The 26,596-nt window shown below is 45.0% G+C and overlaps 1 protein-coding gene across 2 annotated transcripts in view; it reads left to right on the plus strand.

The window, feature by feature from the left end:
* Positions 1 to 12,806: 12,806 nt before the first annotated feature.
* Positions 12,807 to 26,596, plus strand: part of mrc2 (mannose receptor, C type 2) — a 293,165-nt gene continuing 279,375 nt past the window's right edge. For both annotated transcript variants that reach the window (XR_005458165.1, XM_038778997.1), the window contains exon 1: positions 12,807 to 13,008. Coding sequence is in view for 1 of the 2 variants with exons in the window: in XM_038778997.1 (XP_038634925.1) it covers positions 12,918 to 13,008 (91 nt within the window). In the remaining variant the exon portion in view is untranslated. The remainder of the gene's footprint in view (positions 13,009 to 26,596) is intronic.

The raw sequence follows: 26,596 nt of genomic DNA on the forward strand, positions 1-26,596 counted from the left end.
CTCAGATCCCTGTTCCGTGTATGCGTTCTGATACATCCGTTTTATTTCTACATCTTTCTGTTGTAACTCCGCCAATTTTCCTGAACTAAAAATATCCACCGCATCCTCCACCTGTTCTTGTTCTTTTCCAACCATCTGATCAAAAGTCGTTTCTGATAATTGAACTTCAACTTTATCTTCACTCTTTGCCTTCTCCTCTTGTCTTAACCTGTGACTTTGCGGCCTTGTTACTACACAATCTGGAAAAATCCCAGGATACCCGTCCTTCAACATTTCAGTTGTCTGATTTTCCACTGGCTTATCACCCAGAGTAGACATCACTCCCACCTGCGATCCAGCTATATCATTACCCAAGATAAACTGTATTCCTGGACAAGATTGTTTCTCTATTACTCCTACTACCACTTCACCAATCTTCACTGGACTTTCCAACCTTACCTTGCATAATGGAACACTACTCTTCTCACCCTGAATTCCACATATTATCACCTTTTCTGGCAATATTCCTCCCAAACTACATAACTCCTCATCTCTTACCATTAAAGATTGACTAGCTCCCGTAACTCTTAAAATTGTGACTTCTTTACTTGCTCCCCCTGGTACACATGAGTAAACTTTACCCACACAAGTAAATTCTTTAAAGAGATCGGGCACCTTCTTATCAATCACCTCTTGATCAGGCTGTACAATCTTTTGCACCTGCTTCGCTTCACTTGGGCTTTCCTTTACCACTCTTAAAAAATCCCACTGCCTTATCCTGTTTCACCACATCAGCCTTCCCAGTGCTTTTCTTCAACCACCAACGCTGTGACTTTACATGGCCTAGTTTATTACAGTGAAAACATTTGAAACTTTTCATTTCTCTTCCACCCTCCTGGATTGATTTTTTAATCTGAGGTACACTCTCCTTATTATCTCCCATCAGGTCCCCTAAACCTTTACCACGTGAGTATTTTTCTTTTCCCCAGTTTCTATCCTTCACAGGCTGAAACTGATATCGGAAACCAAACTTTGATTTATGAACTAATTCATAATCATCTGCCATTTCTGCTGCTAATCTCGCAGTTTTAACCCTCTGCTCTTCCACATGAGTTCTCACTACATCAGGAATTGAATTTTTAAACTCCTCCAAAAGTATAATTTCTCGGAGCGCTTCATACGTTTGGTCTATTTTCAAAGTCCTTATCCACCCATCAAAATTACTCTGTTTGATCCTTTCAAACTCCCTGTATGTTTGACCAGGTTCTCTCCTGAAATGTCTAATCCTTTACCTGTAGGCTTCAGGCACTAGTTCATATGCACCTAAGGTGGATTTTTTCACCTTCTCTTATGTCCCAGATACCTCTTCTGATAGTGATGCAAACACTTCACTAGCCCTACCTACTAGCTTGGTTTGAATCTGTAATACCCACATGTCTTGTGGCCATTTCATTTGTTTAGCTACCTTCTCAAATGAAATGAAAAAGGCATCTACCTCCTTTTCAACAAACCTTGGCAATGCTTGGACATATTTAAATTGAACCCCACCAAGCCTTCGACTATGATGCTCTTTCTCTTTTTCCTCATCACTACCTCCAACTGTACTTTTCCCTTTACATCCACCAGTTTTAACTGACTTTCATGTTTCATGGCCATTTTCTGAAGTTCAAGCTCTCTCTCTTTTTCCCTTTCCTTGCTCTCTTTTTCCTCTCTATCTCGTTCTCTCTCTTTTTCTTTTTCCTCTCTATCTCTTTCTCTCTCTTGTTGTTCTGCAAGGGTTATTCTTTCTTTTCCCCTCATTTCGTATTCAAGCTGCTTTAATTCTTTTTCATGTTCAATTTGTTTAATCTGTAACTGAATTTTTGCCAGTTCTAATGAGTCAGACTGTATCTCAGCCAATGTTAAACGCTCAGCTACCGCCGTAGGTACCTCTTCTTTTTGTATGCTGTCAGATAACGTTAACTGCAATGTTTTTGCCAAATCTAAAAGCCTTTTTTCAGTCTCTGTTCGTAAGGTACTGCACGTGACCTTCTCTACCCCCAAAAACTTCCGAGCCTCTGAAAGAGCCATTGTCCAGAACACACTCCCTACTTAAACTGGAATACCACACCTGAAAAGCAAACACAAATATGCTCACCCTTCACTGTCTAAGCGAACACACTCACGAAAGATAGACTTTTACCTCACAAGCCCCCAATTTATTGGCCAGGGTTTAGAGAACACCAAAGTGTGTCATGGAGTTCACCTGACCCACAACTTTTCATAGATTTTGGTTATGGGGAGCACAAGGGCCCACTTTACAGGTGTGGTGCAACAGAGATCTAAAGTATTTTTAAACAAAACCATGTTTATTCTATGAATCCAGTTAACATTTTAGAAACACACGACAAACATCTTATCAACTACTATCACTGAGAAGATGAATGCCATCCCGCAGGCCCCCACCCTGACGAATGCCTCAGAACGTGATCTTTCCTCTGTCTCGTTAATCATTACGGGAAGTTATTTTCTAACTTGGCGACCACATTGGCTCCCTTACATCTCCTTCTGAAAAAGGATCACAGGTTGACTTGTGGCCAGCCGCAGAAAGCAACTTTTTGGTGGGTAAAAGGACAGTTGTCGTCTTCCGGGTTACTCACCCATTTAGATCCCACAAATCTCTTGTTCATCACATGCGGTCCTTCCCCCATGGTATTGGGGCTGTTCTGTCTCTTCAGATTGAGGATGGAAGGGAACGGCCAATCGCTTCCTGCCTCCCATACATTGGCTGCAGTGGAAGAAAGTACGTGGCGATCGACCCAGCGGTGTTCACTGTGAAACGCTTTCACCAGTATGTTTCTGGCTGCCACTTTACAATTGTTTTGGATCATCAATCTTTATTGGACTTTTCAGAAGATAAAGCGATTCCACCCATTGTTTCCACACATCCAGCGCTGGGACCTTTTACTTGCTGCTTATGAGTATTCTTTCGAGCATAGACCGAGGGACAAAAACTGCAAATGCAGATGCTCTGAGTTGGTTGTCAGGCCCTTGTCGAACCCCTCGATGGTCGAGGTGGTAACACACCCTGAATTTCATGGACACTTTGCCTGTCAAGGCATCACGGATCCGTGAATGGACCCAGACAGACCCTATTCTTTCCGGCACGTGGTCCTGTACAGGAGACCACATTGACAGCTCCCAGGCGAGTTGAAGGCATTTTCCTCTAAGCTGTCTGAATTTAGTGTGGAGGATGATTTCCTGCTGTGGGACACGCGCATAGCTGTTCCAGACAAGTGGCAGGAGTTAATTCTGAAAAACCTCCACAATGGTCATCTGGGTGTAACCAAGATGCAAAGGTTTTTAAAAAATAAATATAGAGCACCCAATTATTTTTTTCCAATTCAGGGGCAATTTAGCATGGCCAATCCACCTACCCATCTTTTGGGTTATGGGGTGAAACCCATGCAGACACTGGGTGAATGTGCAAACTCCACATGGACAGTGACCCAGTGTCGAGATTTGAACCTGGGTCCTCAGTGCTGTAGGCAGCAATGCTAACCACTGTGCCACCGTGCTGCCTCAAGATGCAAAAGTTGGCATGCAATAGCATATTGTGGCCAAGCCTTGACATGGACATCGCGACGATGACCCAGCATCCCTTCGTTTGTCAAGAACATCGGAAGCTTCCGCCGGCCGCACAACCGCACCATTGGGAATGCTGGACCTGCCGTGTATGCGGTTGATTGCCGAATTGGCTTGAGGTTCACAAGATGGCGGGAACCACGCCTGGACGACGATCGAGAATTTATGTTTATTGTTTTGCACGAGCGGCGTGAGCGTGAAAACATTTAAGTAACTGACACCAGGCTGGCTCGTTTCCTATTTAGCTACAGGGCTACCCCGCACATAGTAATTGGGGTATCCCCGCGGAATTGCTAATGGGCCGGATATTTCGTACCCGCCTCAGCATGGTCTTTCCAGGCAGAGGTGAGAAAGTAGGACACAACCAGGAGCAGCAAGGACGTTGTCCTTCTCGACGTCAACCTTCCAGGCATTTTGTACCAGGTGACTCAGTGTTTGTTTGAAACTTCGCGAATGGCCTCCAATGGGTAATTGGTGATATCCTTCGCCAAGCACGCCTGTACCCAGCCAGGTGCAAACCCAAGGCCGTACTATGAAAAAGCACCTTGACCATCTTCGGTCCTGGAGACAGCTTCTTCGGAAAGTTCCTCGTCCTCGGAAACTTCTAAAACTGCATCTGCTGCCTGATCAAGCCACGGCGGAACCTCACCTTCGGGGACCCCTTCCAGAACCGCCTCTGTGGGACCCCATGGGGGTCAGGATGCCGAGATGATTGAGGTTGTCGATTCGGACTCTGAGCTGGAAACACAGGTGACCTCCGACGGGGACCCTCGGATTCACAGCCTCTGGAACGCAGCCACTGCAAGGTTCGAGCTGGAGCCAATGTTCACTCTTGAGATATACGCTGCCTGATGCCCACCTAAACATCAAGAGGGTCCGGTGCCCTCCTACCTCAGTCTTCGAAGGATTCTTCGGACTTTGGGAGGGAGGAATGTTATAACCATCAAGGGTCTTACGGGGTAGCGATAATTAACTACCCCGTGGAGCTTGCAGAATACAAACGTCCCCAATTAGGGGCGGGGGACCCATAACAGGTTCCTGTGCCTTTGTATAAATAGATCATTTTGCTGAGCACCTTCGGTCTGTGCGCATTCAGGACCCGGACCTTACTGTTGCTTGCCATTTTAACAAAAGACCTGCTCCCATGCCCACATGTCTGTCCTTGGCCTCCTGCAATGTTCCAGTGAAGCTCAACGCAAACTGGAGGAACAACATCTCATCTTCCGGTTAAGCACGCTACAGCCTTCCGGTCTCAACATCGAATTCAACAACTTCAGATGATTAGCTCTACCCCACCTAGACCCATTTGTTTTCATCCCATTTCATTTCAACTGTCTCTTACCATCTCTTTCTTTCTTGTCTTTCTTAATATATATTTGATGTGACCATCAATTCACTCGGAACACGATTGGAAGTAAACTGTGGTTTTAATAGACTTACAACTGAGCCTGCCTGCGACCAGAAGAACTGAGGGCAGGCTCACACGGCTGCAGCACTTTATACTTCCGGTAGTGGGAGGGGCCATGGGCGGAGCCATGGGCGGAGCTGAGGGTGGAGCCCTATACAAGCTCCTCATCTCCCCCTGTGGGCAGAGCCGCGCAACGGCTCACAGACAGAGCCCACAAGGACACAACACAATACAGTGTGAATACAGAGCCCACAAGGACACAATACAATAGTGTGAATTACATCCCCCACAATATTTAAAACTCCCAATCTTATGCACCTTTCCTTACCCCTTCTCCCCTTTGCGTCCCCCTTCCCCTCCCCCCCACATCTACATCTGTTCCCAGTTTACCCTCTGATGTTAGTTTCTCTGCTGTTTTGCCTTTCACACCTTTTGTTCTCTCTAGGGACTGCCATTAGCACTCTTTCCCTGTGGTTTCTGTGGCCATTAGCACCCAGTTTCCCTGGGTTTCTGTGGCTATGACTCGTCTTTCATTCTCATTCCACAGTATAAATATTCCCCACATTCTGTCTGTTAGCTTTGACAAAGAGTCATTGGACTCGAAACGTTAGCTCTTTTCTCTCCCTACAGATGCTGCCAGACCTGCTGAGATTTTCCCGCATTTTCTCTTTCGTTTCAGATTCCAGCATCCGCAGTAATTTGCTTTTATCCTTTGTATAAATAGTTGGGCAGTCAGGCACTGACTAGAGAAAACCCAGTAGGGAACTACTGGAGCTGTACATGATAGGTAATGTGGTAAATAAAATAGGTTTTATTTTTCTCTACAGCTCGGTGTGGACTCCTTTTGTTGACCCTCACAGTTTCCTTCCAAGGTGCCTTGCTCTTTCCCTCGGCTGCTCACTGCTGAAAAGTATTGTAGCTTCCAACAGCCATCTACATTAAGAATGTTTTTCTTATCTCTCTCCTCGCAGTCATTGACACATTATTGACTTAAAATGGTTCCAAAAATTATTCTGTGTAATTTCTTTCCTTACCCCTCTCCTCGCCCTTTTCGGAACCATTTAAAATCAATGGCCTCCCAGTCAGAGGACATGCTTTTTTCGCCCTCTCAAAACCCTTCATAATTTTAAAAATCTGTTAATACACCAGAGTTACAGATTCTCAAAGTCCAGAAGGAGGCCGTGAATCAGGTCCGTGAAAAGAATCCTTCCTGATCACCAAGTAATTCATCCCATTCCCCTTTGAAAGTTAATGTTAAATTTGAATCCAACACCCATTTAGGAAACATATTCCAGATCATCATCATTTGCTGGATTAAATAAAAATGGTCACCCTTTGGTCCTTTTGTCTTTCAGTATGTATCCCATGGTTACCGACCCACGCATCAGTGAAAACAGTTCCTCCTGAAGTGCTCACCATATCGCTTCAGTTTTCTTGTCGGTTTCTCAAGTCTGGCCCCTCAGTCTCCCAACTGTCATGTGAGAGTACCTTTAAGAAATGAGTGTTTTTTTATAGAATAACTGTAGTGGGTGTACCTTTTAAGAAATGGATGTTTATTACTGCAGTGATGTCAGAGTGTGGGTGAAGCTGGGCTGCCTGTCAGCTTTTAGTTTCACTTTGAGAAAAGCTTGGGTGTGTCTGTATTTTTTTTTTGGTTTTGTTTCAGTGTTGGAGCTGCAGTCAGCCACAGAATGTGTAATGTTGTTCTCTCTGCCATGTAAAGACTATCTCTTGATCATATGGTGAATTCAGAGTTATAACTGTTCTCAGTAGTGAATTTAAATCTGATGTTCTTCTGGTAAAAGTTTTTTTTAAAAGTCTTATGGACGTTAAAAGGAAAGTAAAGATTACTTATTGTTGTATTCTTTGGAGTTGTATTTGAATTAATGGTTGCTAAGATGTTCACTGTATGTTTTAAAAAGGTTAACTTGAGTTCATAGAATAAACATTGTTTTGCTTTAAAAAATACTTTTCGATTTCTGCTGTACCACACCTGTAGAGTGGGCCGTGTGCTCCCCATACTACAATCTATTAAAAGTTGTGGGTCAGGTGAACTCCATGATACACTTTGGGGTTCTCTAAACCCTGGCCCATAACACAACCTTGTTATCAATTGAGGGGAAGGGGTAATTAACAGTGCCCATGCGGGAGGATAGAATGTCCCCTATTTAAACATTTGCATTTTGATGCTCTTACCACCATAAGACATTGACAAACTTTGCTGATTTTTAACCAGTCAGAACGCAGAAGCGCTACCGATGTTGATGAAAGAAAGCGAGAAATCAACTTTAAAAGTTAGGAGGAAAGGGAACAGATGTTAAATGGGTATTAAAAAGTCTGGTTTGCCGGCCTAGATGCCATCTGTGCAAGGGTCCTGAAGGAGATGAGACTTGCTAAAAGAACCACTCAATTGTACCTCAGTTTTGTTCGGTTAGAGATTGTTTCCCGAGATAGCAAAGCTGCAAAAATTGGTTCCATTCTTTTAATAGGTGGCAGAGAGTAACTATAGGCCCATTAAGTTGACATCAGTTTCAAAAAAAGTAAGATATTTGAAAGTGTGTCACTGGTGGGGTTCTTGACCGATTGCTTCTGAAACCCCACCTCCCATCCTACAAAAAATTCACAGACCCATCTAACAGAATACGAGTACTTCCCTCTGTATAAATACTACGCAATTACAAGAAATGAATGTTGCTTGTGCTTTATATATTTCATGCTCAGTAATTAAATGTCTGTAATTTGCAGGGTTTCAACGATTCCTCAGACAGTACTTTTGCACAAATTACATGCTGCAGTAGAGGAATATGTTCACTTCCAGTACGAATAAAACTGAAATTCAAGTATCTGTCATCTTGTTTTCTTTTCACTTACATCATCAGTTGTTTTTCAGCCCTTCAGTTGATTTGATGAAGGACCTGCTAACTCCACCCTGTGGGTTTGGAAACTGATGGTTGAACTAAGAGTCTTTACATGGGCTGGGTTTGTTCACTGCAGGAGTTCCTCAGGATAGTGTCTTCAGATGCTTCATCAATGACTTTCCTTCCATTGTGAGGTCAGAAGTGGGGATGTTCGTTGATGATTGTACAATGTTTAGCGCCATGTTTGCAATCCATGTTCAAATGCGGCAAGACCTGAACAATATCCAGGCTTGGGTTGACAGGTGGCAAGCAACATTTGCACCACACAAGTGCCAGGCAATGACCATCTCCAACCAGAGAGAAGTTAACCATCTCCCCATGATATTCAATGGCGTTACCATCGCTGAATCCCCCACATCTTGGGGGTTTACCATTGACTAGAGAAATAACTGGACTGGCCTTATAAATACTGTGGCTACAAGAGTAGATCAGAAGCTCGGAATCCTGCAGCGGGTAGCTCACCTACTGACTCCTTAAAACCTGACCACAATCTACAAGGCACAAGTTCGGAGTGTGATGGAATACTCTCCACTTGCTTGGTTGAGTGCGGCTCCAACAACACTCAAGAAGCTCAACACCATCCAGGACATAGCAGCTCATTCGATTGGCACCCCATCTGCAAGATGCACTGCAGCAACTCACCAATACTCCTTAGACAGCACCATGGCTACTATCATCTAAAACGACATGCGGGAACACCACACAGAAGTTTCCCTCCAAGCTACATACCAGTTCAAGGGCCGTTCGGGAAGGAAAATAAATACTGACCTGGCCAGCAGTGATGTCCGCATCCCATGCATGAATAATGAAAAATACAATCCCCCTCCTGGGCGCTAGGATTCCTCTCCACCCTCAAAGACTGGACTTGCCCATCTCTGGCAGCCATCAACCTTCTTCTTGACCCTTTAATAATAATCTTTACTACTTCTTGCAACCCAGCAATGCCCAATATTTAGTCCTGAGATTATGAGAGCTGTTGCCTAATCAACTTGGCCACTGAAGGGCAGAGGTACCACACTTGACTAGTTTTGCCCATGGCAGTACGTTATGGCTGTGGGATTAGTGGGCTTTTTACTGGTGTGTCGGCCTCTGGCCAACATACCTTCTTGGGGAGGGGAGCAGTCCACCCCACCCATAAAATCCAGCCCCTACATCTGGAATTCTTTGTGTGTGTTTACAATATTTCTTGTTCTTTATAACTTTACCACCTTGGGTAAAAATAACCTGAGAATGTGTTCATTTCTGTGCACCAATTAAGGATGAGCATCAATGCCAGCTTTGCCCACATCCAAAAATCAAAACTGATTTAAAATAACCCAAGTTAGCAAAGTGTGAAGCCCCAATATCAAATGGCCCAACATGTTATCAGATACTCTGCATGGATGAGTAAAGGTTAAATACCCCAGACCCTTGTGAAGGAATATTATCTATTGTTTCTGTAACTCTTGCCAGTCCAAAGATGTGAAGGTTTGGTGGATTGGCCATGCTAAATTGCCTCTTAATTTCCAGAGATGTCCACGTGAGTTGGGATTATGGAGATAGGACGGAGGAGTTGGTCTACGTAGGGTGCTCTTTCAGAGAGAGTCAGTGCAAACTCGATGGGCTGAATGGGCTTCTTCTGCACTGGGTAGGGGTTCTATGATTCTATGACCTGCTCTTTTTCAAAATGTGTATTGTTGCATTAATTTTCTTTTGCCTCCCTGTGAAGAGGGTGCTTTTATAAGTTCAACTGTGAACCTGTACCATATTCCTTCGCTGTGCTAGTGGGGTGCTGCTCAATGAATTGTCAGACCCAACATTTCACCATGCAGATTATTGGAACAGCCACCTGACAATGACTAAAAGCAGTTCCAGTACTGCCTATTGTTATGTATTTGCTGGTTTTCTGTATATCTTATATATCTGATTTATCTTAGAAGAATGCAGAGATAACACTACTTCTAAGTCACCAACAGGTAAATTTACAGTACTTTAAAATATCACAGCAATTACAGGATTTTTACACAAATGATCTCAGCACAGATTCGGGAACCTCCTGAATAGTGTCAGGGACACCAGCTTTATCGCTCTACCTGCAGGTTTAAGCAATCACATACAGTGAACATAGATCAGTGAATAGGTTAACATAATTAAACATAGATCAGTTAAGCCATTGAACCACCTGTAGCCTCAACGGGAGAAGGCAGAGGTTGCATCTGTGGAATGCAGGGCAACGGGCAAGGTACATCTCATCCATCAACATCATCACCCTCATAAGAGGAGCACTGAGACTTGTCTCGAAGTCTCGGCATTTTTAGCTCCAGGTGAATTGCTCGGACTATCACCACATGTTGCTGTCTGTTTCCAGTTGTGTTCTTCATTTCTGTGTGCTGTTTTATAAAGATTTGCCTTTTTCAAACTGCACTGTAACTGTCTGTTTCCAATCACCATCCCCAATCCAGTGACTTCATTGTGCCACATGTGCACTCTGGGGATGTGTCGATTTGAGAAATGGGCCCGGTCATATGTTGTTAGTATAACACATTGGTGAGCACCTTCATACCTTCTTGCAGAGCTTGGATTGAGAACCCCTGAACCATGTGATGACTTAGACAAAGACAACTATCTCCAGGATAACTGGCTTCAGGAAAAGAAGATTGTGTCTTACAAATGTGATCTGATATTTTGAGGAGGTTACCAGGTTTGTGAACAAAGGTACCTTCAATGTCAACTTATATTCCCAGAAAAACGTTTGACAAGATATTCCACAAAAAGTTCTCAATAAGAAACAATCATGTGGAATTAGTACAGTGATTACATCTGCTGGTAACTTGTTCCAAAGTGTAAAGATCTTTTCAGAAAACATTCCCACATCTAACGTATTTCTATGTTGGGAAACATATGCAGGTCACCTCACGTTGGTTGATAGAGGAAGCAAGCTTGGTACTGATGTATTATACTGATTGTAGGATAAGAATTAGGAGTACCTTCTAGTTATTATTTGAATTTTATCTGGCAAGGGGACATACTCAAGTCATACACAGATGCTGTTACTGCCACAATGTGATATAACGGGTACAAAACAGCAGGAGGTATAGCAGAAGCAGGGACAGAGATGAGGCAGGATAAGGATGAAGGCAGTTCTGGATTATCAGTCAAGATTGCAGTGGGGCTCACTTACACTTGCTAGCAGCTACATATGCTCACACACAAAGCGCTGCCCATATCTTGAGGCTTTTCAATTGAACAAAAGCTTGAGGGACAGCCATTCCTTGGTTCATTCCATATGACAATCCTTGACAAAACAGGGTCAATCCTGTCTGGTTTGAATTTAAACAAAAGCTTGGCAGTTAACTGTTCCCTGGTGCATTCTCAATGGCAACACCTACACCAGCCATAGTCCACCTGCCAACCAATCAGCTCTCTCCTTCCTTGCAGTAGAAATTGTTCTTCCCTTTGAGATTTGGTACTATTGTGACTGTCCTGTTGGGTGCTGAATGAGAAGCTTTGATAGCATGTCTCTTTTGTTCAGCATATTCTGGATTACAAACCCTCCCCAAACATTTCAGTATAGTTCGAGTGTCTGCACTGTCACCAGGCCATGAAATCCAAAGTCTCACGTGTGAAACCTTTTTTTTCCTCCCTGGAATTGTATTTGAGCTGTGATGAGCTAAGTGTTCTTGAACTCCCTCCCCGGCTGAAGCCCAGCCTTGGCATTAGCTGGATTCTCCGGTCCTCCAGCTGCGTGTTTCTCGGCGGTGTGCCATTTGCTGGCGGCAGGATTCTAAGTTTCTCATTGAAGCCACCCCACGCTGCTGGGAAAGACGCGGGAAGCTGCTGGCGGGACAAGAAAAGTGAGTCCGACCTATATATTTTTTTGAAAACTGCCAGGAAATCTGGGAGTGCAGTAGGGGTGAGTGGCTGACATGATGGCCTTTGCCTCATTGACAGCTCGGAGGAGGATCTTGTTAGGGTGGTGGGCTGTGGAACTGCCAAGGGTAGTGGGGTGGATGAATAACCTGGCGAAATTCTTACATCTGGAGAAGATAACGTTTGCCATTAGGCGGTCGGAGGAGGAGTTCTACTTGAGGTGGAGGCTGTTGCCTCCTTTAAGTGTTGATAAACGTCAGCAGGGAGGGGGGGGGTTGTTTTGTTTTATATTATAGTTATAAAGTGTGGAATGTGGGGTGGTATGGTGGAGGGGGTGAGAAATTTATAAGGATGGATGTAGTAGCACAGTGGGTATCACTGTTGCTTCACAGCTACAGGGTCCCAGATTCGATTCCCGACTTGGGTCACTGCCTATGTGGAGTCTGCGCATTCTCCCTGTGTCTGCGTGGGCTTCTTCCGGGTGCTCCGGTTTCCTCCCACATCCACATGTCCGGAAATTCTCCCTCCGTGTACCTGAACAGGCGCCTGAATGTGGCGACTAGGGGCTTTTCACCGTAACTTCATTGCAGTGTTAATGCAAGCCTACTTGTGACAATAAAGATTGTTATTAATGTGTTTAGTACATAAAATTAAAATCGGCTGAATAAAAGTATATATTTTTTTTAATTGCCAGGAAAAAGAGGAGCATGCCCGTAGCTCCATTACAAACTTTAGGGGACTGAGAATGTACAAATTGGTCTTACCCAGTTACTGTTTGTCCGAAACTTCAGCTCAAAGAGTTGCAAACTTATTCATCCTGGTTGAAAACTGATTTTCTTCATGTAAATGTAACTTTAAAAAAAAAATCAAATGTTGAAAGAGTGCAAATGATGTGAGGTGTGAGTTTATTCTGTTGAGGGGGTTGCAGGGGATGTAGTTGGTGCTGAGCTGGGGCAGGGTGTCTGTCAGGGGGGTTGTGGAGCGGCGCTCTGGCTCTGCGGGGTTGGTGCTGACGCGCGCACAGTCTCGCCTCTTCCCCACTCTCAGTCATTCGGAGACAGACGGGGCTTTAGGTCGGATCGGACCGCCGCCTGTGAGTCTCCCAAACCCCGGCCTCTTGTTGTCCCTCCCCGCCAGCCATGGGCACCGGGACCCGCTGCCAAGCTCCCCTGGCCGGGCTAAACGCTCTCTGCCTCCTCCTCCTCGCCGGCTTGCCCTGTGCCACTTCAGGTAAGAAACGAGTGTGTTGTTTGGGGGGGGGGGGGGGAGAGAAGGAACCTCCTTCTTCTTTCATTGAAGACTTTTAACTGCCCGCCTGCCACACACACACACACACAAAGTGGATGGACAGCAAACTTTCTATTTTATGCAAAACATTCATTGCAACCCTCATTTCAGAAAGCGGAGTGAACCATGTGATGCCTTTAATTCACATTTACTGAAGCTGCACACTTAATTCTGTGAAATAAAATGAGTTTAATGGCTGGATGTAGCAGAAGGAATGTCCCGAACTGAGTGAAAACAGATGTGACTATTTTTGTGATGGGGGGAGGGGAAAGACTCTCTTCCCCTCCTCTCTCTCTCTCTGCTTTTCCTTTAATGCAAGATATCAAACTGTTGGAAGGGGGTTTGTGCAGAGAAGGCGTTTTCATGATGAAGCCAGCCTTTTATTTTAAAAGTCTGACTTATTGAGAGAGATGCCTCCCAGCCCCCTGCACATCACCCATCAAACTCTGCTCTTTAAAAGGGGTGAGGAGGTTTGGGGGTGGCGGAATGCCAATGTCCCAGTGAAGTACCCAAGGCAAAGTGGTGGGTAATGTTTGGGCAGTGAAGGCCAACCTGTGTACAGCTGCAAGTTTCTTGTTCGATTGGATTCACTGACCCCTCTGCATCTGCAGTGTGCTTGTGGGGCCCACTGCTTGTAGCAGACTGAGGAAGAGTTGGGAATAGGAGCATTATTTTCTCTGGGAGTCGTTTTGCTTTGCACTTCTAAATTTGACGAATTAGGAGCAGGGGTAGGCCATTTGGCCCTTCTAGCTTACTCCGCTATTTGTTAAGATCATGGCTGATCTGATTGTGGCCTCAACTCACATTCCGCCTGCCTCCGATAACCCTTGACTCCCTTGTGGATCAAAAATCCGTCTCAGTATTGAAACAGCATTTTAAATGCAACCTTGCAAAAACCTCTTGCTGTCTTGATCCATGTGGTGCTTATTTATTGGGATTGAAACACTATAATGTCAGTGACCACAAAATCCTCTTGATGTCTTGTATTCTTTATTTTTTGAAAATCATGAGACTGGGTGCAGAATGTTTTCGCAAGTTGTTCCATGAAGTTATTCTACGGATGTGAGTCAGGTGACACATCTTTCCCAGGAGTAACTTCCTGCTCTTTTTTATAAGGTGGGTGGATAGTCGTCGAGGTGGAAAAGTCTTTGCATTCTTCTCCTCCTTTTGTGACCTCTGGATTTCACAGCCGAGGACGTATTCTTACAGAAACTGCTGGATTAACTCGGCAGGTCTGGCAGCATCTGCGGAGATGGCCCTAGACCCATGAAATGTAGGCCGGACGTTGCGATTCACTAGCTGTAATGTGGGAAATGTGGCAACCAATTTGCTCACAGCAAGCGCCCACAAACAGCACTGTAATAATGATTGGGTCATTTATTATTTTTCAATTGACATTTGTTGCAAGGTAGATTTTGACTAGCGCACCGCAGTTAATGCCCAAGCTCCTCTTCAAGATTGTGCAGTGGGGTCTTTTAAGTGCAGCTAAGAGGACAGATAGTTGCCTTGGTTATAGGTGCAGAGAACCTTGCTACCAGGGCCATGTGTTTGCAGTGTTCAGTCACTGGCATAAATGTGGGGCAACAGGAGAGAGGGCACACTGGCGTCACTAACTGAGTATTGAATCAGTGATGTGTAAACTTGCAGATAGTCACCTTTAATCAATGATCACAAAGAAAGTGTGATGGACTAAGACCTCACCCTATATATTTTTGTGAAATATATGTGGATCTGCTCTTTGATGGTTCAAAAGTTATTCAAACTGAACAAAGACCTTGAAAATGGCAGAACCTCTATCTGCCTGCGACCACTCCACCCTGACACACCCCAAACCAAAGGAGCCACTTGGTAGTGTCGGGAAAACACACACCTCATTATCTCTGAGGAGCCAGGGATGGGTAATTCAAAAAGAAAATAGAGAATGTACAGGGCCAACGTGTTCCCGTAAATGTAAAGGGTGGAAACAACAAGACTGGAGAACCCTGCATGTCAAAGGATCCACAGGATTGGATAAGGATAAAAAAGGAGGCTTATGCAGATGCAGGGGGCTCAAAACAGTGGAAGTCCTAGAGGAGTATAGAAAATGCAGGGGGTACTTCAAAATAAATTAGGAGAGTGATGAAGGACATGTGAAAACACTGGCGAACAAAATAAAGGAAAATCCTAAGGTGTTTTATGAGTATGTTAAGAGCAAGAGGATAACCAGGGAAAGCGAAGGGCTCATTAGGAAGCAAAGTGGCACTCCACGTGTGGAATAGGATAACGTAGGTGAGGTTTTAACTGAGTTTTTTGTATCTGTGTTTACTATGAAGGACGATGTAGGTATACAAATCAGGGAGGTGGGCTGTGATATAATTGAACAAATTAGCATTAGGAGGGAGGAAGTATTAGCGATTTTAGAGGGGCTAAAAGTGGATAAATCCCCAGAACCAGATGAGATGTATCCGAGGCTGCTGTGTGAGGCAAGGGGGGAGATTTTAGGGCCTCTGATGCTAATTTTCACATCCTCTCTTGCCACAGGAGAGGTAGCAGATGACTGGAGGAGAGCTATTGTGGTACCATTATTCAAGAAGGGAAGTAGGGATAAACCAGGACTTTACAGGCCAGTGAGTAGGGAAATTATTGGAGGGACAGAATTAATTTCCGCCTGGGGAGGTAAGGATTAATCCAGGATAGTCAGCATAGCTTTGTCAGGGGGAGATAATGTCTAACAAATTTGATTAAACTTTTTGAGGAGGTGAAGGCAGTGCAGTTGATGTAGTCTACATGCATTCAGAAAGGATCTTGAGGGGGTCATGTGATCTTAGCGCGGTAGTGACTGCATTTACATGAGCACTGGCTCTACTCTATTAATCCTTTGTTTTCTCAATGCGCATTCCATAATTATCTTTTTTTGGGATATATGTTTTGCACTATGTCCTTGGATGATCCTGGTTGGAGTTTGGTGACGAGGAAACGCGTTACATTAGATAGAATCCTCGTTTGATTGAGGCGGCTGGAGATGGCTGGGGTCCAGCTTGCAGTGGCGGTTTTTGCTGGCGAGCTGGCCATGCCTCGGGGGTGCGGTCTGCATCAGGATGCTGGTTGCCATTGTGAATGATGATTTGGATGATGAACTCGGCTCCATGGTGCAGGCCTTTGGTGCTCACTTTGGTGAACTGTGAAGTATCTTTGAGAGAATAGTGGAAGCACGGGAGAGAACCCTGTTGTTTGATAGAGCAATCTCCCATGGTGTGTCCCCCATCCTGGCCGACTCTGGGAGCAGCGGCTGGACAAGGAGTGTTTGTGAGCCCAGTCTCTTGCCAGGAGTGGGAGGTGAGTTCCCAACTGAGTTTGAAAATTGGCTGCTATCATATTCTTGATTTGAATCGGTCAAGTGATATGTGATTTGTACATAGTCTTTCCCCTTTTTATTAATGTTTTTATTAGTGCTTTAATCCTTGCATTCATGAGAAGGGAGTGCACTTTGGACACCCCTTATCTTGTCTATAGAGAAGAGTGGAGCCACATTGGGGTGATGGGTGGATGGTTGGTGTGCGGATGGGTGGCAGGACCCATTCCCCCACCCTGTCTGTCACCCCATAACTCCACCTAACCTTTTGGACACTACATGCAATTTAGCATGACCAATCCACCTAATCTGCATATATTTGGATTGTGGGAGGAAACTGGAGCTCCCGCAGGAAGCCCACACAGACACGGGGAGAATGTGCAAACTCCACACAGTCACCTGGTCCCTGGAGTGGTGAGGCAACAGTGCTAACCACTCTGCCACTGTGCTGCCTTCTTCCAATGGCAATGCTAGTCTGCAGCTAATAGTCACCACCAATGCACCAAAGTTTTGGGTGTCTTCACGATTCTCCGTCTCTTCAGTGGTGGGGTCTCCTCGGTCAAGATTGATGTAATTTTTCTGATGTTGGTGGGGTTGGTGCGCTGCCCTGGGTGCGGTCGGTGAGGACTAGGGCCAGCTGGCTGGTGGGTGCTGTGTGTCCTTTGGATACTGACTCCTGTATCTCCGAGTGTACGGGACTAGGCCAGGTGCAGTGATTGCACCTTCACACGGATGATCCCTGGAATGGCGGGTCTAACATATGATGAACGGCTGAGGATCCTGGGATTGTATTCATTGGAGTTTAGAAGGTTAAGGGGAGATCTAATAGAAACTTACAAGATATATACATGGCTTAGAAAGGGTGGACGCAAAGAAACTGTTTCCGTTAGGCGAGGAGACGAGGACCCGTGGGCACAGCCTTAGAATTAGAGGGGGTAAATTCAGAACAGAAATGCGGAGACATTTCTTCAGCCAGAGAGTGGTGGGCCTGTGGAATTCATTGCCGCGGAGTGCAGTGGAGGCCGGGACGCTAAATGGCTTCAAGGCAGAGATAGATAAATTCTTGATGTCGCGAGGAATTAAGGGCTACGGGGAGAATGCTGGTAGGTTGAGTTGAAATGCCCATCAGCCATGATTGAATGGCGGAGTGGACTCGATGGGCCGAATGGCCTTACTTCCACTCCTATGTCTTATGGTCGGTATCCTGTTGCCCCCTTATGCTTGAGACGTCCCTTCTCAAAGGCACCCTATTAGGGACATCCTGAGAGGCTGAGTTTTTAAATTTGCTTGAATATCCTTGGTTTATTGACTTCTAAGTACACGAGTAGTGGTGCTGGGCTAGGTTCCGTACTGTGGCTCATATACTGTTGCCTCTGGTTGGAAAGTTCCCTTATCTGAAAGAGCAGCTTTTTTTCTTCATCCTTGGTGAGGGGCATGCGCCACAGGAATACGGACTTCGGCTTGTATCTCGGTCCACTTTTATCCGGAGATCTTTTGCTCCTGGTCGCTCTCCCCCTTTTTTAGCCTGTCTCGTTTAGTGTGATGGGACATGCTAAAGGCAGTGACCATAAACCTAATCTTTCGCTGCTGGTCTCTATATAAATATGTGAATTGATGATCATACTATACTGTGCCTGAGGTTGAGGTTATGTGGCGTTGTGTGGTATGTGTGAAACATCCCTTTAGAATTGGGATTCTTGCATATTTTCTTAATATTTTTCTATTTTTGTTGTGGTGGGGTTTAAGAATCTGTTACCTGAGGAGTCAATGTTGCAGTGTGTCATGTGGTGTTGCTTGTGGTGTTGAGGGAGATATGTGGTGCGCCCCCGAATATGGCACGGACAATTTATCCTGAACTCTCGCGGTCATTGCGAGAAATTGCCGTGTGGGAAGGTGTGCACCATTTTCCCATGTCTTTATGACTTTATCCTTCTCTCCCCTGTTCTCTGGTCGTGTGTATGGAGGCATGAAGTTATGTCCAATGATTGTACTGAGCCAATTATAGTGCTGTTCTCCTGTTTCCCTCTGTATCCATATACATTGAGACTTCTTTTTGTGCTGAGCTGTACCATTCCTGTGGTTTTATTGTGCTATTTGTTAAAGTGAGAAACTTCAATCAAATACTTTAAAAACAAAGAAAGGGTTTTGACAAATTCTCGCATGGGAGACTGATCAAGGAGGGAAGAGCCCATGGGATCCAGGGCAATCTAGCAAATTGGATTCAAATTTGGCTTAGTGGCAGGAGACAGAGGATGTTGGTTGAAGGTTGTTCTTGTGACTGGAAGCCTGTGCCAAGTTGTCTACCTCGGGGATTGGTGCTGAGTTTTGGCATGGTAGCACAGTGGTTAGCACTGTTGCCTCACAGCACCAGGGACTGATTTTGATTACCATCTTGGATCACTATCTGTGTGGAGTCTGCACGTTCTCCCAGTGTCTGCGTGGGCTTTCTCTGGGATGCTCCGGTTTCTTCCCACAGGTCCCAAAGACATGCTTGTCAGATGAATTGGACATTCTGAATTGCGCCTCAGTGTACCCGAACAGGCACCGGAGTGTGGCAACGAGGGGATTTTCACAGTAACTTCATTGCAGTGTTAATGTAAGCCTACTTGTGATGCTAATAAAGATTATTGTTATTATTGTAGTGTACATTAATGATCTAGACATGAAAGTTGGAAGTAGGATCAGTAAGTGCGCAGAAGTCGCAAAAATTGGTGGTGTGGTAAATAGCGAGAGGAAAACCTTCGATTAAAGGATGATATAGACTGGCTGGTTAGATGGATAGAACAGTGGCAAAGGGAATTTAACTCTTAAATGTATGAGGTAATGCATTTTGGGAGGACCAACAAGGTGAGGGCTTACTTAATGAATGGTAAGACATTAGTAAGTACAGAGGACCAGAAGGACCTTGGAGTTCATGTCCAAAGATTCTTGAAGGCAGCAGGACAGGTGCATAAGGTGATTAAGAAGTCATATGGCATACTTTGATTAGCTGAGATATAAACTATAAGAGCAAGGAGGTAATGATGGAGCTGTATAAAATGCTAATTAGGTTACAGCTAGAATACTGTGTGCCACATTATAGGAAGGATGTGATTGGACAAAGGTGCAGAGGGGATTCACCAGGATGCTGCCTGGACTGGAGCATTTGAAATGAAAATCGTTTATTGTCACGAGTAGGCTTCAATGAAGTTACTGTGAAAAGCCCCTAGTCACCACATTCCGGCGCCTGTTCAGGGAGCCTGGTACGGGAATTGAACCGTGCTGCTGGCCTGCCTTGGTCTGCTTTAAAAGCCAGCGATTTAGCCCAGTGTGCTAAACCAGCCCCAAGTGTGCTAAACCAGCCTCATTTCAGCTATGGGGAGAGGTTGGTTAGGCTGGGATTACTTAGCACCTCAATCAATCTTCTGTACTCGAGGGTGTAAATGCTTATGCAACCTTACTGCACAATTTAACAATTTTAGCTCAAGTTTCATTCTGGTGAATCTGCGTTCCCTCCACTCCGTCCTGAGCTGCAGAATCCTGCCCTGCGGACGGTGCTCCAGATATAGTATATTCAAATCTCTATGTTGGCAGACCACCCCTTTGTAATTCCAGCCCATGTAGTGTATTGAAAATTGCATTGTGCATTTTGTTAACTTGAGGCCACACACACATGTACCAGCAGAGGGAGTCGGCTAAGAAGAGAATAAGAAATAAAGCAGTATCCATGTTTACCAGATATTGCAGTTTTAATTCTAAATGTCTTTGTTTGAATATATAACTATTTCTGTCCCAATAATTCACTGTCCACTTCAGTGAAGGCTTACATTCAATTTTCCTTTTATAAATAATTTTTGCACCTTTTGGTGATTTCTATATTTAAATCCCTAAATCTCTTAACTGCTCCACAATTCACAGCATTGCATTATTTAATAAATGCTCAGATCAATTGTACCAGCTCCACGATGGGAGATGTCCAATTTCCAACATTGAATTCTCTGTCAGCATTTTTAAAAACTCACTATATCCTTTAATGTTAGAATGAATTAATGGCTCTCAAAGATGGAACATTTCTAACAATAACTAAATAAAGTTCAAGACAAAGAAATAAGATCAAAATGGTCCATTAGACTAAACCAGGACTAATCAGTCTCCTTAGTTACTGGACCAAATTAATTCTTTCAAAACTCAGTTTAATATTTCTCAGCATTATCTTTGGCTTCATGAATTGTGATTGCAATGAAACTGTGATGTATAATGACAGAAACCAAGAGTGGGCACTTTAACATACTTCAGGGGTACCTGCCAGGGTCCATCAGGTAAGTACTTTGGTTCGCGATGATGTTATCTGGACCTGATTGCAATTTTAACAGGAGGCCTGAGCGGGAATTGAGGCTGAATTTTCCACCAGGCCTAACCCAATGTAGGAATACATCATGGCCAGAGAAAAGACAAAAATATTGTTTTCTTTCACTTTACTTGTCAGGGCTGAGAGGCATGAGAGCTCCACGGGAAGAAGGCTTCGACCTGCCCTGCCCTGAATTTGCCCCCACTCCCCACAGCGTCCTAATTGTGGGATGTCTACTGAACAGTTCCACAGCCAATCCCACCTCACTTGACTACTGTTGGCCTTCAGGCCTATCAATTTCTGTCACTTTCCCCTCAAGAAGGTAGATCACCTGTCAATCCTCCCACCCCAACCTCTGGAGAATCAGGCAGGCAAGGCCGACCATTGAGATATCTTTAGAAGGACTAAGGCTAAAATATGATCAAAATTTCTTGGTTTAAAGTGGATAAACCTCTGAGCCTGAAGCCGACTAAAGCCTAAATTTCCCAAAGTCTGAGAATTAGTCACCCATAGCTGGGGCATGTCAATAACACCTAGTTATGCTGCATTGCACAGTTAGCATTAACAATTGACCTATACATTCCAGTCTTAGTCTTAGACTTCCCCAACCAGCGGAAATAGTTGCTCTCTATCAACCCTATCTGTTGCTCTTAATCTCTTGGAAATTTTGGTTAAACCACTCTTTTAGTGTCTAAATTCCAGGGAATACAATCCTGGATTGTGGAACCTTACCTTGTACGTCAATGTTTGGAGTCCAGGTATCATTCTTGTAAATCTACACTGCCTCCGTTCAAGGTCAATGTATCCTCATGATCATAATTGGACATAATACTTCAGGAGTGGTCTGACTACTAGCCCCTTGTATTCTAGGCCTTGTATAAAGGCCAGTATTCCATTCCCCTTTTTGATTGTTTTTTGTACCTGACCATTGGTACTTTAACGATCTGTGTAGCTGCACCCACAATTGTCTTTGCACCTCAACTGAGCACCAGTCAGCAGGTTAATGTTGCTGATGATTGAGAATAGACTGATGGGGCGGTAATTGGCTGGGTTGGATTTATCCTGCGTTTTGAGTACAGGACATATCTGAGCAGTTTTCCACATTGCCGGGTAGATACCAATGTTGTAGCTGTACTGGAACAGCTTGGCTAGGGGTGCGGCAAGTTCCGTACTATTGCCGGCACCCTGTCAAGGCCCATAGCTTTTGAAGTATCCAGTGCCTTCAGATATTTCTTGATATCCCGTAAAGTTAATTGAATTGGTTGAAGACTGACCTCTGATGTAGGGGGCCTCCAGAGAAGGTCGTGATCGATCATCCACTTGGCACTTCTGGCTGAAGATTATAAAAGTGACTTATCTTTTGCACAAATATGCTGGGACCCCCCCATTATTGAGGATGGGGATATTTGTGGAGACTCCTCCTCCAGTGAGTTTTTAATTGTCCACCACCATTCACGGCTGGATGTGGCAGGACTGCAGAGCTTAGATCTTGTACGTTGGTTGTGGGATCGCTGAGCTCTGTCTATTGCATGCTGTGTATGGTGTCTGGTATGCAAGTGGTCCTGTGTTGTAGCTTCACCAGATTGAAACCTCAGGTGTTCACTCCTGCACTCTTCATTGAGCCAGAGCTGACCCCCTAACTTGGTGGTAATGGAAGAGTGGGGGATATGTCGGGCTATGAGTTTAGATTGTGGTTGAATACAATGCTGCTGCTGCTGATGGCATCTCATGGATGCCAGTTTTGAGTTGCTAGATCTGGAAGCAGGAACACAGGACTTCATCTCAAGGACTGTGCGGTGGTCACTCCTGCCATCACTATCACGTACAGATCCACTCCTACCAACACTATCACATACAGATCCACTCCTACCAACACTATCACGTACAGATCCACTCCTACCAACACTATCACATACAGATCCACTCCTACCAACACTATCACATACAGATCCACTCCTACCAACACTATCACATACAGATCCACTCCTACCAACACTATCACATACAGATCCACTCCTACCAACACTATCACATACAGATCCACTCCTACCAACACTATCCCATACAGATCCACTCCTACCAACACTATCACATACAGATCCATCTGTTCAGGTAGATTGGTGAGAATTAGGTCGTATTTGGATCTGGGTTTGGGTTTATTATCACCTGTACCCAGGTACAGAGAAAAGTATTGTTTTGCGTACAGTCCAGACAGATCGTTCCATACATGAAAAACATAGGACATTCAATAAATACACAATGTAAATACAGAGACCTAGACATCGGGTGAAGCATACGTGGTGTAGTGCTACTCAATAGAGAAGATGTGTGGAGAGATCAGTTCAGTCCACAAGAAAGTCATTCAATTTTCACGATGAGTCTTATCGGAGGAAAGAGAGACAGAGAGTTTAGGGCCTTACTAACATCTGGAACCTTGTGCCAGGGACACCACCATCACCAACCCTGCGTATGGCCAGCAGAGGTGGTGGCACAATGTATACAATCAGGAGAGAGTTGCCCTCGGAGAGGTACTGATTCATCAATTGAGGGGGTTGGTAGGTGGTAACCAGCAGGAGGTTTCCCTCCCTATGTTTGCTTCTTTGCGATGAGACTTGGGTCTGGAGTCGATGGTAACAACGGGGAAGAAGATTTTTTCAACCTGGTAGTGGCTGTTCTTAGACTTTAGTATCTCCTGCCCAATGGAAGAGGTTGGAAGAGAGAATAACCCAGCTGGGAGGAGTCTTTGATTATGCTGTCCGCTTTCCCAAGGCAGCGGGAGGTGTAGACAAAGTCAATGGATGGGAGGCGGGTTCGTGTGATGGACTGGATGGTGTTCACGACTCTCTGTAGTTTCTTATACTCTTGGGCTGAACAGTTGCCATTCAAGAGAGTGATTGCGTCAGATAGGATGCTTTCTATGGTGCATCTGTAAAAGTTGCTAAGAGTCAATGTGGACATGCCGAATTTCCTTAGTTTCCTGAGGAAGTATAGGCTCTGTTGAGCTTTCTTGGACGTAGCGTTGACATGGGTGGACCAGGACAGATTATTGGTGATGTGCACATCTAGGAATTTGAAGCTATTTTCTCCTCTTGTTGGTTCCCTCACCACCTGTCGCAGACCCAGTCGAGCAGCCACGTCCTTTTGGGCTCCGATGTTCTTGGTGATTGGCATTGATGTCCTCTACCCAGAGTAGATTTTGTGACCTTGCCATCCTCAGTGCTTCTTCCAATTGGTGTTGTCAATATGGAGAGGTACTGATTCATCAATTGAGGGGGTTGGTAGGTGGTAACCAGCAGGAGGTTTCCATCCCTATGTTTGCTTCTTTGCGATGAGACTTGGGTCTGGAGTCGATGGTGAGGACTCCGAGGGCAACTCTCTCCCGATTGTATACATTGTGCCACCACCTCTGCTGGCCATACGCAGGGTTGGTGATGGTGGTGTCCCTGGCACAAGGTTCCAGATGTTAGTAAGGCCCTAAACTCTCTGTCTCTCTTTCCTCCGATAAGACTCATCGTGAAAGTTTCTGTATTGACCCAGCTTTGGGTCACCAGAACTACCATCTCCTAATGTGTTTCAGTGGCAAATCTGAGCTGATAATAAGCCCGTGAAAACACCGTGGGACATTTTATTATGTTATAAGTGCCATAAAGAGGCAAGTTATGGGTCAAGTTTGGGTCAAGCAGCAACCAGGTCAAAAAATTCCAAAACCTGGAATTCACAAAATTCACAAACCTGGTCAAACTCACAACAGCCGATATTAACTTCTGGAAAGTGCCCGACTGGAACCAAAGTGAAGCTGCTGAATTTGTGAATTGTGACTGGTGTCTTGTTGCGTGGGTGGTGTTATGTTTGCACATGGCCATTTGCACCTCTTGTTATTTCTTTTAATTACTTTATCAGAGTTACAAAGCCAGAGCTCACAGTGTGGACAGGGGCAAACCCCTAATCCAGCTCCCCGCCTGCTCCAAAAACCAATTAAAATTGAATCCAATTTATGGTCCCCACAAGTGAGGCATACCAGACCTTAGCCAAGCGAGGGGTGCGGGGGTGTGAGTGACTGCAATGCTCGAGTTGCAGAAACTAGGCACAGGACAGGGCGCATCCTGCAGAGGTTTAGGTGGTGCTGATCACACAGTAATTAAGTATTTTGCGAATTTATTTGAAACATTTGCCTCCCTATTGTATCCCCTTTCAGCAATGGATTACAGATACCAAATTTGAACATGCGCTGATGAAACAGGCTTAAAAGCAGTGACACACTCAACCTAACTACGATAATTGCAGCAAACAGAGAGCTTTCAAAAGACACCTTTATCTTGTGGAAATATTCCATAATCATCAGTCACCAGGTGGGTCAGCATGAAGAATCCGAACCTCCCACATAACCATCCCCAGTGATTCCATTACTGCAGCCCAGCTGTTTCTTAAATGGTTTTAATGTCCCGGCTCCGACCCCCCTTCCTGTTGCTGCCCATCATCCTCCCTGTAAATGAATACTTCCTGATGGCTGCCCTAAACTAGCCCCTTCACCTTCTCTTCCATCGTCACCATCTCCTGGACCTGCTAGCCGTTTCTCCTGCTTCTCCCTGAGGATTTCCAAGTCAGTAATTAATGATTAGAATTTGGGACATCTACAAAATAGAGGAAAACATTACAATTGTATTTTGAAAAGTTTCTGTAAACCAAAATCATGTTTTACCATTTCTGGTAAACCTTCTCCCTGTCCCTCCTGCTCCCTCCCCCCCCCCCCCTCTCTCTCTCTCTGTGTCCCTTCCACTCTCTCTCTCTGTCCCTGCATGTCTCTCTCTCTCTCTCTGTCCCTCCCGCTCCATCTCTCTCTGACCCTCCCGTTTGTGACATCATGTATTGCAGACATGCTACTAGTGTCTGACAACAAGCTATATCTAATATGAGAAGAAACAGAGAAGACTTGACACTCCAAAGGGTAATCCAATACCTGAGAGAAAGATGGTCCGATGGCTGTTGTACCAGTTTTTGTGGTGTTAAAGATGACCTCACTGTGATCGACGGATTCCTACTTAAAGGAGACAGAATAGTTATTCCCCCCTGCCTACGGAAAGATATCTTCGAACAGATACATTTTTAAAAAAAATAATTTTTATTGAGAAATTTTGATTTTATACAACATTGACGCACCTTAGTAAAATACCGAAAATAACAATAATATTAACAATCATGTACATTCGCCCCATCCCCATGAACAACTCAGCATTTTAACAACGCATATTAACACACTATAAAGTTACAGAATAAACACTACAATAATGCATGCACCCCCCCCCCCCCCCCCCCCCCCCCCCCCGGGTTGCTGCTGCTATTGACCCAGTTACCTATCTCTGAGCCAGGAAGTCCAAAAAAGGCTGCCATCGTTTATAGAACCCTTGTATTGATCCTCTCAGGGCAAATTTGACCTTTTCCAATTTTATAAATCCCGCCATGTCACTGATCCAGGTCTCCACACTTGGGGGCCTTGCATCCTTCCATTGTAACAGAATCCTTCGACGGGCTACTAGGGACGCAAAGGCCAGGACACCGGCCTCTTTCGCCTCCTGCACTCCCGGCTCTACCGCAACTCCAAAAATCGCGAGTCCCCACCCTGGTTTGACCCTGGATCCAACCACCCTCGACACCGTCCCCGCCACCCCCTTCCAGAATTCTTCCAGTGCTGGGCATGCCCAGAACATATGGGCGTGGTTCGCAGGACTCCCCGAACATCTGGTGCACCTGTCCTCACCCCCGAAGAACCTACTCATCCTAGTCCCGGACATGTGGGCCCGGTGCAGCACCTTAAATTGGATGAGACTAAGCCTCGCACATGAGGAGGAAGAGTTGACTCTCTCCAAGGCATCCGC

This window comes from Scyliorhinus canicula, chromosome 19 (assembly GCF_902713615.1).
Source record: "Scyliorhinus canicula chromosome 19, sScyCan1.1, whole genome shotgun sequence".
In the NCBI taxonomy this organism is placed as follows: domain Eukaryota; kingdom Metazoa; phylum Chordata; class Chondrichthyes; order Carcharhiniformes; family Scyliorhinidae; genus Scyliorhinus; species Scyliorhinus canicula.